The 17421-nt window shown below is 38.5% G+C and overlaps 1 protein-coding gene across 2 annotated transcripts in view; it reads right to left on the reverse strand.

The window, feature by feature from the left end:
- The window catches only part of lamc1 (laminin, gamma 1), an 82920-nt gene that overhangs the window by 31421 nt on the left and 34078 nt on the right, over positions 1 to 17421 (reverse strand). For both annotated transcript variants that reach the window (XM_073874074.1, XM_073874071.1), the window contains exon 2: positions 2194 to 2498. In XM_073874074.1, the coding sequence (XP_073730175.1) occupies positions 2194 to 2498 (305 nt within the window). The remainder of the gene's footprint in view (positions 1 to 2193; positions 2499 to 17421) is intronic.

The following is a 17421-nucleotide window of genomic DNA, read 5'->3' on the forward strand; positions in this document are numbered from 1 at the left end:
CCGCGTGTTTATGTTGTTACTGCTGAAACCGTCAATAGTTGTGCATAGGTCCTACAGCATAGCCGCGATGCCGTAGGTTAAGCGTTGTTTTTCATGTATACTTTTGTGTCGTCGTCTGCATCGACGTGCAAACGCGCGCAGAACGCTATTAGGCAGTATCCAGTGTAACCACAGTAGCAGCGCGACCGTCAAAGAAGCAGCAGCCTGGCAAGTTTAACCCACAAACGAAGAAGAAACACAGAACTTGTTGTGTGTATGATTTGAGAAGACCAGCAATGATGGAAGTAAATGAACAGCGACTTTTGTCCGTCGCAAACGGAAATATCCATGACGCAGTTTTTTTACCTGACGGGAGGGGTGGACCAATCACAGCGCTTGCGGTCTGCGTAGAACTGACGCGCTGTTAAAAATTTTGCAAGGTGCAAGTCAGGCTACGCACAGGCTACGAATAACCTACGGCGTAGCTAAGGCGTAGAGCTTACGCACGACTATAAATCAGGCTATACTAGGCCTTCATGACAATAGTTGGCATGTTTGCCCATTATAGGTTTAAATGATTATTATTATTATCATCATCATCATCATCATCATCATCATCATCATCATCATAGATTCACATTAACATATGCCTTAAATGCTTTTCCTCTTTTCCTCTTGCGTGTGAACTTATAATGCACATGACTCGAACACTTCCTCGGACCTGAGCTTATAATACGCCAGAGATATATACACTAGATGTCGCCTTGGCTACGGCAGTTCATTGGAACGAATCCGTCAATCCCCTCCTCTTTAATGCATCAGCGTAGTTTGGGGGTTTGACCTTTAATCAAATTTTAAGCATTTAAGAATTATTGTTAAGCATAATTCAAATTTTGGCATGAACCTGGGCCAGATAATCCATGTTGTGCATAAGGGAACCACCATGGTTAAATGTCACAAATTTGCTTCTGACCTAGAAACAGTGCAGAATCTTAAAATACTCGTTTAAGTTACATACATTTTTGTGCGTTTTAAAATATTTCAAATGATAATCCATCATTTCCAATTTTATTTGGAGGAAACATATTCAAAACCATTTAAACTGTGACCTAGCCTGTCACAAAAATGCATCTTTATTTTTTAAACGTTACCATGCTTCAGTGTTTCGTAGCCCTTACATTCACACACGCACACTGATCCAGCTGTGTCTGCACGCTGCCAAAGTTAAATCAGTACGGGGCTGGGAAATCTGGAGGCGTCACCTGGTAACATGTTGCAACTGTTGGCTGTGCTGAGGGATCGAGAGGATCTGTACCACCTGGACGGCAGAATGCCCTCCTCCACGGGTCTCACAAACACACAACAATCAAACCAGCCTGCCTGGCTGCCTGCTTCCATACATTAATTTAGCTATAAATCACTCCTGCGCTATCGCCCAACATACTTCACACTATTAACCTCTTCTTATCCAACACTGTTACACAGCAGCGCCTTGTTTAGGCTTTCCAAATGCAGGATAACTTCACTGCTTGGTGACAAATCCCATAGACGGCAATGGGAAGGACAGACTCGACTCATTGTGGTTTAAGTGTCTGTCTCTTATTCAGTCTGAAATAATGTAATTTAGCGTTTTGCGGTCTCTGAAAGGACATTGAGTTCTGATATAATGTAACTTATACTTGTTAGTAGTACAGTCATCTCTAGTGAACATTCACATTTATTCACTTAGCAGACACTTTTATCCAAAGCAACTTATGAATGAGAGAGCATTTAACATTTTATGCAATTCAATAATTCATTGCAATTATTTGTATGTTTTGTCAGTGAATGTGCAACAGACACTTGAACACACATTTCATTCACATAAACAAAAATTGAATTCATTCAAAACCCACTTTGGATCAATGGCCCACTTCAGATAAGCATTTCTAATGGCCGTTATCAAATCAAATACTCAAATCCACTGAACACATTCTCACACACTCTTCAACATCACAAGTTGTTTGTCTTGAACTGCAGAACATTGCTCAATCTGAATGAAAAACAGCTGGAAATGAAACTTGGCTGGAGCACAGTGACACATCTGGAAATCTTATTCACACCAATAACTCTGCCTTGCATCAGGATGTCAATGAAGTTATTACTTTTGACTGCAAAACTGAGTTAAAATGATCAAGGGACAGCGAGCGAGATAAAGTTGAGAGATACCCTTACCTGTAGTACAGGGCTGTTATCAAAGTTATATGCGCTGGGTCGTCCCTCGAGGGTAGAGAAGGCCACGTTTCCTCCGGTGAGGGGTGAGATGTCGCTGAACTCATCCGTGCACAGAGCCTGCTGTTCATCTTCGCCCGTGCGGAGGAAGCCGCGGTTCATCTTGCTGTAGGTTTTTTCGCAGGAGCCGCTGTAGTACTGGTAGGGTATCCATGGCCCGTCTTCACGTGTGCGCTTATAGATGGCGAAACTCTCAGGACGGCTGGTGTGGAACTTCAGACGCACGTATGTGATGTCAAAGGACTTGCCTGCAAGATGAGAACAGGCGACATTAATAGTCTTATCTTAATGTAAAGCAAAAAATTACAAATGCACTAAAATATAACGAATGACGAATGGATCATTAGAGGAGAAGGAAGTAAAAAAACATTAACTTGAGCACTTTCACACAAAGATTAATATACACAAAAAAAGTCCAAGATTTGACAGGGAATCATTTGATTTTGGTTCATTTAAAATTCCAATAAGGGCTGCACAACATTGATCAAATATGCGACATGCTATTCTGCTGCTGCGTGTTGCGCTAACGCTGTTTATTGCGATATGTCGTTTTTATTAGCTTTTTAAAAAATAATTTAGATATGAAATTATCATACTGAAATAAACATATGGTAAAATCTAATAGGCCTTTATGCCCAGCTGCACTACTTCCTGAACTTCAGCCAGCTCCTTGTTTCCTGTCTGCCATTATTGGACAAACTGATTAATCCAGGTGTGCCTGACCTCAGTAGTCACAACAACAATACTCAGACACACCTGGATTGTCTTATTTAGATTCCACTAATTGCGTCAAGTAAATCTATTTGACGCCTTTTAAAGAGTTATTCCTTTTTGGCTTTGTGTTGTTTTCAGGCAGACCATTGAGGAATGCGACACAGGCATCTTCCAGAAATCCTGTAAAATTGAACCAATCAGAGGATGACTTTCGAAGCTACTGAAATGTTTCCAGAAAAGTGTGCAATACGCATCAGACGTTTAGCCTACGGTTCGTGGGTGTAATGTCTTAGATTGAGACTTCTCGTAACTGACCTTATTTCGTGTACTGTAATGCAATTGTGCACTTTTTCCGTTTTTTTTTCTGTAGTATCCCAAGTTCGTTTAATACCTGAGATTTGGCTCTCGATAAACCATGCATGCACATTTTTCCCTGTTTCGTACCATTACATTAAGATGGCAAACGATCTTGGTTTCAACGTGGACAAGCACCGCTGGATTTCTGTAACCGCACATACTTTGTACGTATAGGACGTGCAGGTTGCGCATGCGCATACAGGAAAATATAGTACGTAGCCCAGGAGATGCATTGCATTTTTTTTTTTCGAAATGCGCAAGCATCGAATGTATGTGTACACGTACGATTCAAATAATGAATGTTTTTCAAACTATACTCCAGAGTCACTTTACGGGAGCGATCCTAGGATCAACTACAGGACGTGTTTGCGTTCCCATAAAAGGCACATTGGCAATTTTATGGCAATTTTATTGGATTAACGTGCTGTGTGAAACGGGGTTTCAGTTGAATCCAAACTAGAGGGAGTGCATAGTCATGGGAAAGTCACAGATAAACTTATGAGGAGATATAGTATGGATATGCAGAATACAATAAAACGTAAACTCTGTTTTGTTCAATAAGGCACAAAGAGAATGAAAGGCAGATAAGTGGGGCAAAATAGAGTTCAGAAGACGGAAGGCCACTGGATGCTATGTGCTCTTTCTCTAAACAATCTCTACTTGTAAAAGTCAGATCCAAGGACTGGATAAATCTCTTAGGTCAACAACGCAGGTGTCAGACATACACGCACAACTCTGAAAAAAGCACAGATCGAGGTTAAGCAGACAAAACTGATATAATGCACAGCTTGAAGCCATTTAAACATATCCTCGTTCCACTCGAAATACCTCAGCTCCTTCCTGTCTGATTAGATCTGCAAATCCTTGCCGTCAAATTTCCATTCTTATCTTTATTTTATTTCTCAACCGTCTGCTATGATATACCCAGGGCCGTGGCCACCAAGTATGATCACTGACAATGACCCACTAGTCCATTAGTGAGGGCTTTGATATCAAGTTTTCATATATATTAGTAGTGGTTCTACCAATATTGAATATTTGGTTACATTTTGGTTGCAAAATGAATCACTATGTCATCAGGACAGGAATTATTTCATTATCATGTAATTTGTCATGCTGCTTTATGAATGCACAGCAATAAAACATTGTCATAAAATAAAAACAAGACTATGATCACACAACATTTTTTACATGGAGCTTGGTTTTTTGTCTGGAGTTGGGCAGGCTTTGCAAGATCCTCCACCAATTTTACAAAGCGTGCAAAAACATATTCTTGCATGTCCGTGCAAGCTGTGTGCGTCTGGAAACGTGAACAAGAGGCTGTGACCAGGGGCCAAATGGAAATGGAGAGACATCATTTATTTAGCGTGGAAAAAAATGACACCATCTTTCAGCAGGGCCACAGGGGGGACCGATGTTTGCTTTAGGAAAGAATTTGCTCTACAAACAAAGCTACGAAAAACCAAAAGAGGGACAACTGCATGTTAAGTAAATAGACCCAGAGATTGCATCAAGAAGTTAAACTATGTCTAAACCAGAGTGATTTTTTTTAAAGCGATAATAAAAAGGACTAGTTCCTCACAGCATTCCTTAAGTGCCGTAACATGACAATGAGCTTCACACACATGTGCCCTGCCTGTACACATCAGGCTGTCAAGGTCAAAGTTTAACTGAAGTGAGGAAGATTTTTACAATAGGGCGTGAGCGTCCTGCTCACAACTTAGTCAATGAGTCGAAAACCCTCAATTACTGCTTCAAAATAAGTTTATAAAAACTTGAGGCTGAAAGAGTTCAAGGGATTGTTTACCAAAACATAAGAGAAACTTTTAAGGAGTGATCTGGTAGAGATCTTAAACAGGGGCCAAATAGGGGGGCTAAATACATTTCCTCAAGACGGTCTTAAAATTATTACAAACAAGACAACACAAGCATTAAAATAAGCTAAAAAATAAAAAATGTTTGGTTATTTTTGTAACAAAAATACATCTGTCTAATTATGCCAAGCTCTAGTATTTGGGGGGCTTCAAATATTGTTGAGAACAATAGGGGGGAATTGAATGAAAAAGGTTTAGGAACCTCTGATCTAGTAGAAGGACTAAAATTCAAAGAAGTTGTGATTTAATATACACATTTCAAATCAATAAAAGCAGTCCACAAACTATTGTGCTCTTTTCCTCGTATCCCATCCAATTGGAACATACAGATCAATTCATATGGATTCCATTAGTGGTGCTCTCATCGTTTCATAGCTTGACAACCATGGTAACTACCTGCTTTGATTGAAAGTTCAAACAGTAACAGGAAAAATAAGCTCTAGTACACCAACCACACATGCAAACAACAAAAGTTGTTTACAAAAGATAGAGCAGTAATAAAGTAATTTAAAAAAATGACGAGCAAAGATGGTCACGCTCATGAAATAAAATAAGAGTTAACTGCATTGAACCAGACACCACACTAGTGAGTCAAAGGTATTTTACTGCTTTAACCTCCTAATGCTGCGTTTACACCAGCTGTGGTAGAGGTGTGAAGCGCGAGTGATTTCAATGTTAAGTCAATGTGAAGACGCTATGATGGAGGTCTCGCAGTGCGGATGAGGCGTTTGGCGCGGCGCGATAGACGCAATTCTGCCTCATTTGCGTGTCTAGTTTGCGCGGTTTAAAGGTCTGGCGCAGTACGCACGGTATGCGCGAATCGTGCTTTTTATGCATTTTGTGTTTGACGCAAATTTGCGGCTGACGTTCGAGTATAAAAATTTGAACTTTGGCGTCACTCATTCAACCTGAAGGAACGCTTGATATTGTCCGTGAGCAGTCACATGGAGCTATACGACACAAGTTCTTATTTCTATAGAGACAGGAATAAAAAGGACCTCGCTTGGAAGTGTCAGTGAGGACATTTTGGGCAACCCGGTAAGTTGTAATACACATTTAACTTTTCAGTCACATGACGTTTATCGACCTACGCCGTTTATTTTCCCCCTATAGTAAGGTGACTACATACAAACCGGTAACTCAGTCATCTTGCAAATAGACAACCGCATAGCACTTACCCCTCTTACAAGAAGCGGATTTTGCCATTGACACGTGTCAAATGTTTGCTTTTTCAGCGTGTCTACCTCGCTCTAGATGTGCGAATGCATTCAAACTGTTCAAGTGGCAAACTAGGCACGGTAGATGCGATTTTGACGGCTGAAATGCGGTTGGTGTAAACGCAGCATAAGACCATAATACTTAATTCTGTGTAACTGGTACCTGTTGTACACAAACGTGAACACATACACTCGTTCATGTTCAAAGAAAAATATTTGGTTATTATATTAATTTGTTCTTCCTGATCCCAAATAGCTGGAAAAAATCTAAAAAATGCAAGGCAAACCAAAGCTTGGGTCTTAGGAGGTTAAAGTTTTACTTTACATCCATTGTCAACCATCAGAAAAGAGTCTGAGGGCATGCCCAAACCGCACCCCAGTGCATTTGACCCCCAAAGCCTGGCTCATTTGACTAGTTTTATCGCTCTGTACTGCGCCAGGGCCGGCTTGCAAAGGTAGGCTCGGGCGCAGTTCACTTGGGTGACCACTCACCTTCATCTGCCTTCGTAAAAACCTTCTTGCGTGCAACACGGTTACGTAAATGTCTGGGCTGCACACGCCACTGATCAACTAAGCAATATGATAGGCATGTAGGAGGGCTGCGTGTTATCGCACATAATAAGAGAGCTTTACTTCCTGTTTTCTTTAAAACAATTGCATCCTATTGACGAAAACGTTCCTGGGCTCAAATCGGTCAAAATACAGTGCAAGTGCGTGCTTCTGGGGCAGTAGGGAGGGGCACGGTATGGTTGGGTTAGGTTAGGTATGATGTAAGTGCGCTCTTACAGCCCTTATCAAGATCTTTTCAGGCCAGGATTCTGCCATAATTTGTTTCTCAATCACACAGCAATTTAGTGCAGCTGACGTGTACAATGAACCTAATGAACCTTAATGTGGAGAAAAACAAACATAACATATCTGAAACAATCTTGGCAGGGTGGATGATGTGTTTGAAAGATTTTAAAGACATTTCAAAGACTGCTCTGAATTAAAGAACAATTCAGCTGTAAACGGTTATTTACATATAAATCATTAAGTCATTTCTTGTGATCTACATAAAATCATTCAACATAATATAAAGAACGTTGTGTGAAAAAATGACCTTGATATCTTTTGACTGAGCAAGGTCATGTCAAAGATTGAAATCAATGACTGAAATCAAACGTTGATGCTCTTAATCTCATAATTAGATTACGAGACAGGGTCACATATGGTTGTATAGAGTAGACCCCTGCATTGTGCTTTACTCTGTTCTGAATAAAGAACACATCTTATGGAAAAGCTCCCCCTTTAAAAAACACATCCAATTAGGGTAAGGAACCTGAACCCAGCCTAATTACACAAAGCATCCCTAAAACCAAGTAGTCAACTAGCATTGTAGGCGTAATTGCGAACAGTAGCATCATTGATGCATCACCTCTAAAGTCTCCCCAGCATCCTTGCAAAACAAGACGAACCGAATATGTTGGCAAATCCGTGAAGAACAGTTCCAGAGGCCGACTGACACGATAACAAAAAAGCCCCTTCATGTAGCCAACATGGTGGAAAACGCTTCGAGAAAACAGACAAAGAGCACTTGAGCACTAACTCGCAGAGCTCACTGGAGCATTGCTGAAGCTCAAAGGCTTGACTGAGGCCAGGCCACAGATGAAGAGGAGAGGGTCAAGCCTGCGGGGGACAGAGCACTGGACCGTCTTTCAACTTACACTTGATGACATCCCGCCTTTGTCCCCAAGCCATAGGAGATTGAATGCGATTACGTGGGTGTGATTTTAAGGTCTGAAGGCTAGTGGTATATAAAACTGGATCACTGCACTGGAAACCCGATCCTTTTTTAATTTGCCAACACAGACATATGGACAGATGCAGAAAGGCATGGGAATCTGTTCACGTGATCCAATAAAAATCGCACATCCTTTGGGTATTAATAAATCATTTCCTTTGGGTCAACAAAGGAGACTTTACACAGACCTTAACAGTCGTGAAGCGCAGCTGTGTTGGAAGCAGCCACAGGTGTCCAGTGAAGCGGAGGAAAGTGTGGTGATAAGCACAGAGAGCTTCTCTTTCAAAACGCGCACCAGCTGGACGTTTGGGGACAGAGCCTTGAAACGTGTAAATCTGTTAGGTTAGAGCTCTGATAAGTGAATAAATGTAAAATTTGTGGTAGAAAAATGGTATTCAGTTAAAGTGTATTGCCTAATATTAAGATCTGAATGGTTTTCTATTTATAGACTTTATTAGCGAGATAATCTCCATGGGAAAAAGTCACTCTCTGATATAAACCTGCATGGCTAATGTTTTAAGATCTCACGCAGGAGTCTAATTGGGCTCACATGGAGACCAATGAGGGGTTCTTAAATCCTCACAAGCCACTATTAGTGGAAAATTCCTAATCGCTTATTCAATAATTGAGCTGCCAAATCCAGATAAGGAAACTGCAATGCAAAAACACACCACTAATAAAAATGCACTAATACATAAACTATTCCCTTGACAACTATTAACAGCATGATTTAATTGATCTAATTGGGATTTGGAGCATCAACGTTTGATTTCAATCACTGATTTCATATTGATTTCTATCAACATGGAATTCGACATGGACAAAATGTTGCCAAACCTTAAATGTTTGATTTTACTTTGGTAATCGTCCGTCAAAATCCTTAAATCTAGATTTTATTTTCAAACGTGACTTTGGATATTTGGAGATCCGTATATTTATGTGTCCAAGAAAATCATAACTTTACTATCTTGAGGGATTTTAAGAAGGCAAGTGTAATGTGTTTCATGGCCCATGAAGGACATTACTGCAGCTCTTGAACTTCAGGATTCCTCTAAGCAGAGGACCAAGAGGAATTCCAGCACTTCATCCAGAACAATCAGTGTATTGATGACAAAGACGGTGGGGCTCCTCACTGTGAGGATGAATAGATAAAGAAAGGAAAAACTAAATGTACATTTCCTCACTGCTCAGATCAAATTATGTCTCGGCCATATCCACCGCCAAGATTTGTGAAAATATAAAGCCAAGCTTTGAAGTTATCAGACAGTGACCTTCTGTTCCACTTCCTCTTACCATCTTTCAATGTATCTCCCTCTCTCACCGACATGTGCAGTCATACCCAAACAAAAAAAAGTCACCTCATATTGCATTGAAATAATTCCTGTGATTTTTATTGAACATTGCCTTTACATTTACATTGCCTTAAAACATTAAATCATTAAAAAACAAGCACCACTGGTTTGTTACAAATCCAATTATGAACCACAAGTCGTTACCATTAAAACCATTACAAAAATTCCTTTGTCATATATCGGATTTTACTCCACTAGGATTTTCTTAAAAATATCTATTGGTTTCATCTGCCTTTCATTGGTTTTCATATCTCATCGATATAACTCAACACATACCACTATAGACCCCTACAGAGACAATTATGTCTTTCAATAAACCAATACTATTTCCAATATAACCAATAAATCCAATATAATTACTGTGATGGTCTCTTTGTTTTTTTTTCTTTGACAATGAGGCTGTTTACACTTGGCATTAACATGCGTTTTCATCAATCGGATCACAAGTGGACAACGTTAATGCCAGGTGTAAACGGTGTTCAAAACGTTTTGAGCTCGTCCACTTTCGACCACTTTCAACCACATCCAGAGGTAGTCGAAACCACTTTCGATCGGATCGCTTTTGTAGTTGCGGAACGCACATGTGGTTGAATGTGTTTGAACAGCCACACGTGACCACCTTCTCTCCGCCCATTTATCTAATCTGAGGTATTAAACACAAGTTTTACATCTTTTCTGACTTCTGGCGTGAACAGACGGTGAACAGTGCTATTTTTAGCCTTTCATTGATAAAACTAAAGCGTCTGATCTCCGTAGTTTCGTTTTGAAAGCGTGTGAAAGTTGCGCGATCCTATTTCATCAATTGCGCTGAAAATTCAGAGAAAGCTCTAATACAGGTAAAAAACACTGTGCAGCATGTTTACTTGCTAGACATACACGCGGACTCCGAAATAATATTAGTTAGCATCCATATAAACTCATCATTACTCCCGCTCGCGTTTGAATGACATCAGAGAGACTCGCCCACCATCTCGACAGACCACCCCCTCATAGTAATCAGGACAGAAGCGGTCGAAAGTGGACAAAAGATACGGATTTAAATACCAGGTGTAAACGTGATGTGTCTCTCTCGTCCACTTGTGATCCGATCGATGAAAACACATCTTAATACCAAGTGTAAACAGCCCCAATTTTACTTTTGCTCTGAAGAAACTCATCTGTATGCAATTTCTCAGACTTGACTTATTTGTAACACCAGTCTGTGTGTATGCTGTTGTGTGAAGAAGGAATAGAGGTGTGTGTGTGTGTGTATGTATAGCCCTTTTCACACAGAAATTACGGAAAATACATGGAAAATGTGTTGAACTCTGGCGGAAAAACGAGCCGCGTTAACCAATCAGGAGCTTGCTCTAGTGTTGACGTGATTACAGGAAGCGAGCGTAGTCGCAGAAGCCCTTCCCATGACACGAATTTCCGCTGAACTGTTTTTTGGCTCATTCACACTGCCAATGATTTTTGGAATCTGTGCGTGTTTTCACACACATACGTAAAAATCTCGTACAAACGTGACGTATTTAAAGTCCTGCACTTGGTAGGTTTTTCCACAGCATCTTAAGTTTGCTTAATATCTGTGATTTTTCTCTCGAACAACCACACACGTGCATGTTAGTTTATGACAACATCATAAGGACTGCGTGATGCACTGTTCTGTCATGCTGGTGGTGAATGATCTCAACTTCAGCACTGATAGTGACAAGCTCCCTGATCTCTGCTTCAGCACAGTTTGCCGACAGTTCTCGTCGTGAATGTTCTGAATGATCTGCATTTAAATCCCCGTTTTAAAAAAATGAACCATAAACGTGTTGTTGCGATGACACACTACGGCACGGCCTTCACGGCTTTGTTTTTGCGTCTTGATCACACTGCAATGTTACGGCAATGATACTCGGTCCTCTTTACGGAAGCGATTCCAGAACACTTACAGGACGTGTTTGTGTTCACCAAAAAGTCTCTCTGCCAATTTTACGGAAGTTTTCTAGGACCAAACTTCTGTGTGAATGCGGTTTATGTGTGTGTATATGGGTGTGGGGGGGTGAGAGGAACAGGAATGTGTTTCTATACAACAGTGACGCCAGTGTGTGGGGTTGAACAGACAAAGAGAGAGAGAACATCTGTAAAATGATCAAAAGAGAGAGGACAGCACCTGACAATTTACTACAAAACACAACACAAAACGGAGATAAAACACTGAAGCTATGCTCAGAGACATGTTGTAGGGAAATGTTTGGTTCTAAACATTGGGACTAAATGAGCAATTCAATCTGGCTAAGTAAAAAGGTTTTCTTTAAACATCTGTTGATAAACAACAATAATTCAAGCACATAGAAGGCAACAAAAACACTAAATTACAGACGTCATACCATAAGAATTTCATTTTCCTTGACCTTCACAGATAAAAGAATTCATTGTGCTATGGAAACATACTGTAAGTTTCAGAAAGCAACATTTGTGCCACAGTCCGAAAAGGCCACTATATAAAACTTTTTCAAGTGATTCAATCTGGCTAAGCAACGAAAGCACGAAAGTATACTTTAGACATCAGCATGGTTAATTTATAATTCAAATGTTTCTCATTTGTTTCTCATGTCTGTATACAGAAATTCAGCTTGACACCTGACATCAGAAATCTCTGAGGCTGTTTACACATAGTATTAACATTGCATGTGGACAAGAGAGACATATTTTATTTTACATTTACACCTGGTATTTAAATTCATCTCTTTTGTCTACTTTCGACCGCTTTTAAAATAAATTTTCCTCAAAAAAGGTCTCAGTTTGGAATTTAAACCAACACACAGTTTGTGTGCAGTGTATTTGTGATGCTGCACATTGCAATGCATTTCCGAATAATCCAAAATTAAAAAACAACATCAAATACAACGGAGACGTAACATCAGGTTGACTAAATCCTTGAGTAGGGAACATATCAACCATGAGATACTACACATCCTTGAGTTTTGTGTACGTGTCACCGTGACTTCACTCCCACTGAAACGTTCAATGGCTGATCAGCAGACCGCTGAGGTTCCTCCTTAAACAGGGTAACCAGAGCAAGGTTAAAGACAACACAAAACTAAAACAATCAGTCCTTGTTATGAATACCTGTCTAATGAAGAAAACTTGTACATGCTTGCTTGGTAGCACAGCGTGCTATAGATTTAGCCTTTAAAAGCGTCAAATGCACGTATTTGTGCTAAAGGTAAAGTCGAGGTTTATGGTTGAAATGACTGAAAAGCCCTTTGAAACAGAGAGCCTCTCTTGGCTAACAAAGCGCAACCATCAAAAGGAGGCACCGGCAGGAGTCGATGCTCTGAAAATCACGTTAACACGGTTAGTCCTGCTGGTATGCAATTATCACACGACCCCAATAAAATCCTCTTAAAACAAACAAAACTAAATAAGAATGAAACGCTAATGTAAAGGCCTTATTGTGTGGGAGAGTTTAACCATTCATTGGATTTAAAGGCGAGATCTACATCTCTGCAATCAGATTCCATTCGGGATTGACATTCCTGAGCTTGGAAAAAAAAGGTGGAGCGTTTTGCCACTGGCCATGCTATGAATTGACACCTTACAGCTTACCTATTAACTCTTTCGGAGATGTTTAAGGGAGATATGAAGCCTATAACAGTTGAGCTACAGCTTTGTTAAAACAAAAGATGGATCCATTCATTCATTCATTCAAAGTAAATGAAGTCTCGGGCCCCAGGCAGCCTGGCTCAAAGGGGACGACAGTAATTTACAAAGCCGTTTACAAAAGAGGAACACATCTTAATAAGTGCTGAAGTTATCTAAACAAATATGAAAGATTTATTGTATTTGAATGTTTTATTAAGTGTTAACACAATTAGCTATTTAATAAGGTCTCTTAAAATATGCTGCAATGGGTGGAGAAATTTATAGTGAGAAAAACAGATTTGTACTTTGCTGTGTTTCCCGCGAGAACCAGATGCTTTAATTTGAGCTACACCCTGTCTCATCAGACCTGTCTCTTTTTTTAAGGGGGGTTTGTGCTATTAACATGGTCACAACAACAGCACTCTTTCATTATCCAGCTGACCACTAAACACAGCAACATACTTTACAACAATCTTATGCAGACTGCATCATAACAAACGTCACACATGTGACACATCACATAAAAAATAACACAGATAGACTGAATATTATACAGAGAAAACGCAGAAAGCTGAAGGTGGAATCCTACAATACATTTCTATGGGATGCACCAATATTTTACAATACGGATTTGATCAAAAAACTATTGGCTGATTCCAATATACGCATCACTTGTAGGGATGTGCAATAATAACAAGCATTAAATATTAGCATTCCTGAAAAGGGCTAAAAAAACGCCTTTAAAGGATACTAATTGTACTTGTTGTGTTGATTAAATCTAAAAAGAGTTTACATTATTCAAATCACAAGAATCTTAGCTTTCCAAAGATATGTGACATGTTTAACATTTTGTTTTTGAGTTGTTGTATTTAATAAAGTTTTTTTGTCAAATAATGCAGTGTTCCTCCCTCGGTACATTGGAACTTTAACGTGTAATGTGTTTGTCATATAAGTAATTGCAGCGTTATGTATGTGACATTTGCAGTCAAATCAAAAAAGTATAATTTTTAGAGAATGCATTTATAACAGATTTATTAAACAAATCATCTGTTTTTATTTTCCTAAACTCCTGATGATAAGGTCCAGACACCAGAAAAATATCAGTCTTTACTCATGCTTTAAATTTTAGATAAGGGAAACATGTATATGTTATGGATGTGACAAAAAAATTACAGTTTTTAGGTGACAACATACTTTGCAGGAAATCGGTGAATTAAAAATGCACACTTAATATTTATTTTACTTGAATTTTGTATGTGCATTTATGAAGAAACAACGTTATGAAATGAGCACTTACTTAATTAGGGATGCATAACGATTAATCACGGTGAATCTATAGCAGAATTAAAGGTTTTATTTACATCATATGTGTGTATATGTATAATATAAATTATACATAAATATAAAATGTATATACACATGTAAACATTTCTTAAATATATACATGCATGTGTGCACAGTTATCCCTACAAAGTTATTATACACAGTTCACACACATATGATGTAAACAAAAACTTGTATTCTGCTATAGATTAATCGCGATTAATCGTTATGCATCCCTATTAACTATGGGAAAAAAATGGTAAATACTTAAAAAATTTCAACAGAGTTTGCATGTGTATTTAAACCACCAGACATTGACATCTGAGATATCAGTATGGTTAAAAATTATGGGTAAAATCTTTCCTTTTCATAAAAGGCTGACATTTGCATGGAATTGCCTAAATGGTTTAATATGGATAAAAAAATTGCCAATAAATATAAATGGCAACCAACCAATACCGATGTACCAATCCACACATCCTAAAACAGGACATCCTATCCTAAAACAGGTTTATTAGTATCTTGAATATTTCTGCATCCTATACTCAACCATTTCAACTATGGCTATTTGAAGGTGTGTCTGTTGGAGCTTTAGGAAAAGACACTTTAGAGGGTGAGGTAACTTTGTGAGCTTGGACATTGTTCTGCATTCCTTTAGTACTTGTCAGCCCTCGCAAGCACAACCTGAGAGAGAGAGAAAGAAAGAGAGAGAGAGAGAGACCCTCGGGAAGTAGAAGGATTAGGGGGTGCTGTGTGAGTACAGGGGGCTGTCCAGAGGGAGAGCCTCAGCCCAATTTCACTTCCTCTCATGACCTCATTGCATTCTTCCGTGGTGGGACGAACAATGATGGCTTTGACTTTTTAACATGTGGGTATGACAGTTTTTTTCCTGTACATAATATTTCACCATCTGCCCATCGGCCTGTTAGGAGATGTAGAACATCTGTTTGTCTTCACACTCCCACAAGTCAAGCATACAGAAACAAATGCACATGCTTCTGTCTGGCTTGAAGATGAATTATATTTTGCCAATAAAAATAAGTGTTAGATTTGGTTTTTAAAAATTGTATTTCTTTAAGACATTAGCTTCTACTCAGGGTGGTCTCACAGTGAATAGGACTAAGTGTGAGCCCATCATCACAGGGCCATATAAGTGGGCTAATACCAAACAGGAACTCAGTGGGGCCCCTTCATCATAGGCCCCATGATAACATTCCCAGTTGCCCCCATTCATGTATCCTTAAAATAGGGTCACATGATGTACAGTAGTTTAAGGTAACAAATTTCCTATTACATAAACCTTTTTGATGGTTATACCATACATACCAAAAAGTAACATGTAAAAAACAATGTTCTTTAGTTTTACAATCTTTCTAGTCTCACGTCCAGGCAAAAGTGGTACAACAGCTGCCTGCCGTTCTCACGCGGACCATCATTTCTCCAGATTTCAGTTCCCAGAAGACGGAGCAGTAATTTAAATCACCAAACCAGTAAATTATTTCAGCACCACTGGGACATAACTGTTGTGGGAACTCAAACCCATGCTAATCTAATACTAAGTGCTCAATCTGCTAATTAATCAATGAATCTAACTTAATAAGCATGACTTTGTTTGTTTTAGGGGGGAATGTTGAGACTTTGGCTAAATGCTAAAATGCTTCCCAGCAACATCCAAGCTCAATTTAACCTGGAGTCAATGCAACAGAGACGCATCACTTTACTCATGCGCAACAGTTACTATGAGGACAGTTAGAGATACTGTGAGAATTACTGAGAGAAATTTTGTACAACACACTTAATAAAATATAATACAAGCGCATTTGTGCTTTTATTAAAATAGTGTAGTGAAGAAGGGTGGCGTGTATTACAACATAAATTTATGAAATGCGGAAGAATAAATTTTTAGAGTAACCAAAAGATTTTTACTACACAGCCGTTAAAACTTTTCTACTTTCCCAAAAAACTAATTTCTCTCTTCAAGTGTTATTTGGAGAGAGCCTGCAGGATCACCAGGACCAAATAATCAGGTTTTAAAGACCAAAGATCGCACAAACCTTTAGCAAAACATGCAAACGCAAACACGAACACTTTGCTGTGAATTATGTTCGCTATAGCTCCCCTTGTGGCAAATCAATAAAATGTGTGTATTTTTTACATTTTCTGAATGAAGTAGAAATTAAGCTTGAATATCTTCAAGTGTTTTTAGATTAATATACTCGTTTCAGGATTAAATGAAACTGTACACAATATGATTATAGTATACGATGTAACTGTCAAAATAATTCAAAATAAATGCTAAACAAATACAAATGATTCACGTTATATTTTATATGACTTTATATATTATATAACTTATATATTACCATTTAACAAAGCACACATCTTTTGCTCACATTATAAAAATCCTATTTGCATTTGAATATTTAAGTTTAATCAACTTGAATTTATAATTCATTTAAAAAATTATGACTAGTGATGAGTTGCCATAAATTATAAAGTTGAATTGGCTTAATCGTGATTAATTTATAGCAGAATAAAAAAATTTGTTTACATCATTTATGATCATATATGTGTGTGAACTTTGTATAATAACTTCGTATAGATAAATGCACACACATGCATGTATATATTTAAGAAATGTTATACATTTGTATATTTTTGTATAATTTATTTTAAATATAAATACTTAATATATAAAAATATATTTTTCTCAAAATGATACATGCATGTGTGCATAAACACACTGAAAACATTTTTAAAAAGTGAAATTATTTCTGTGGAAAAAAAATAAATAAATCTGTCTAATAAGTTTACTGTGAATAAATACAATACCTTATCCCTTAAAAATGCCTTCTTGTGCAAAAAACTAGGTTGCATGTGAGTGCCTGCATCAAACTGATTCTGGCTGGACAGGATTTACAGCGAGTTTTCAA

The sequence above is a fragment of the Misgurnus anguillicaudatus genome, chromosome 2 (assembly GCF_027580225.2).
Source record: "Misgurnus anguillicaudatus chromosome 2, ASM2758022v2, whole genome shotgun sequence".
NCBI classification, from domain to species: Eukaryota; Metazoa; Chordata; class Actinopteri; order Cypriniformes; family Cobitidae; genus Misgurnus; species Misgurnus anguillicaudatus.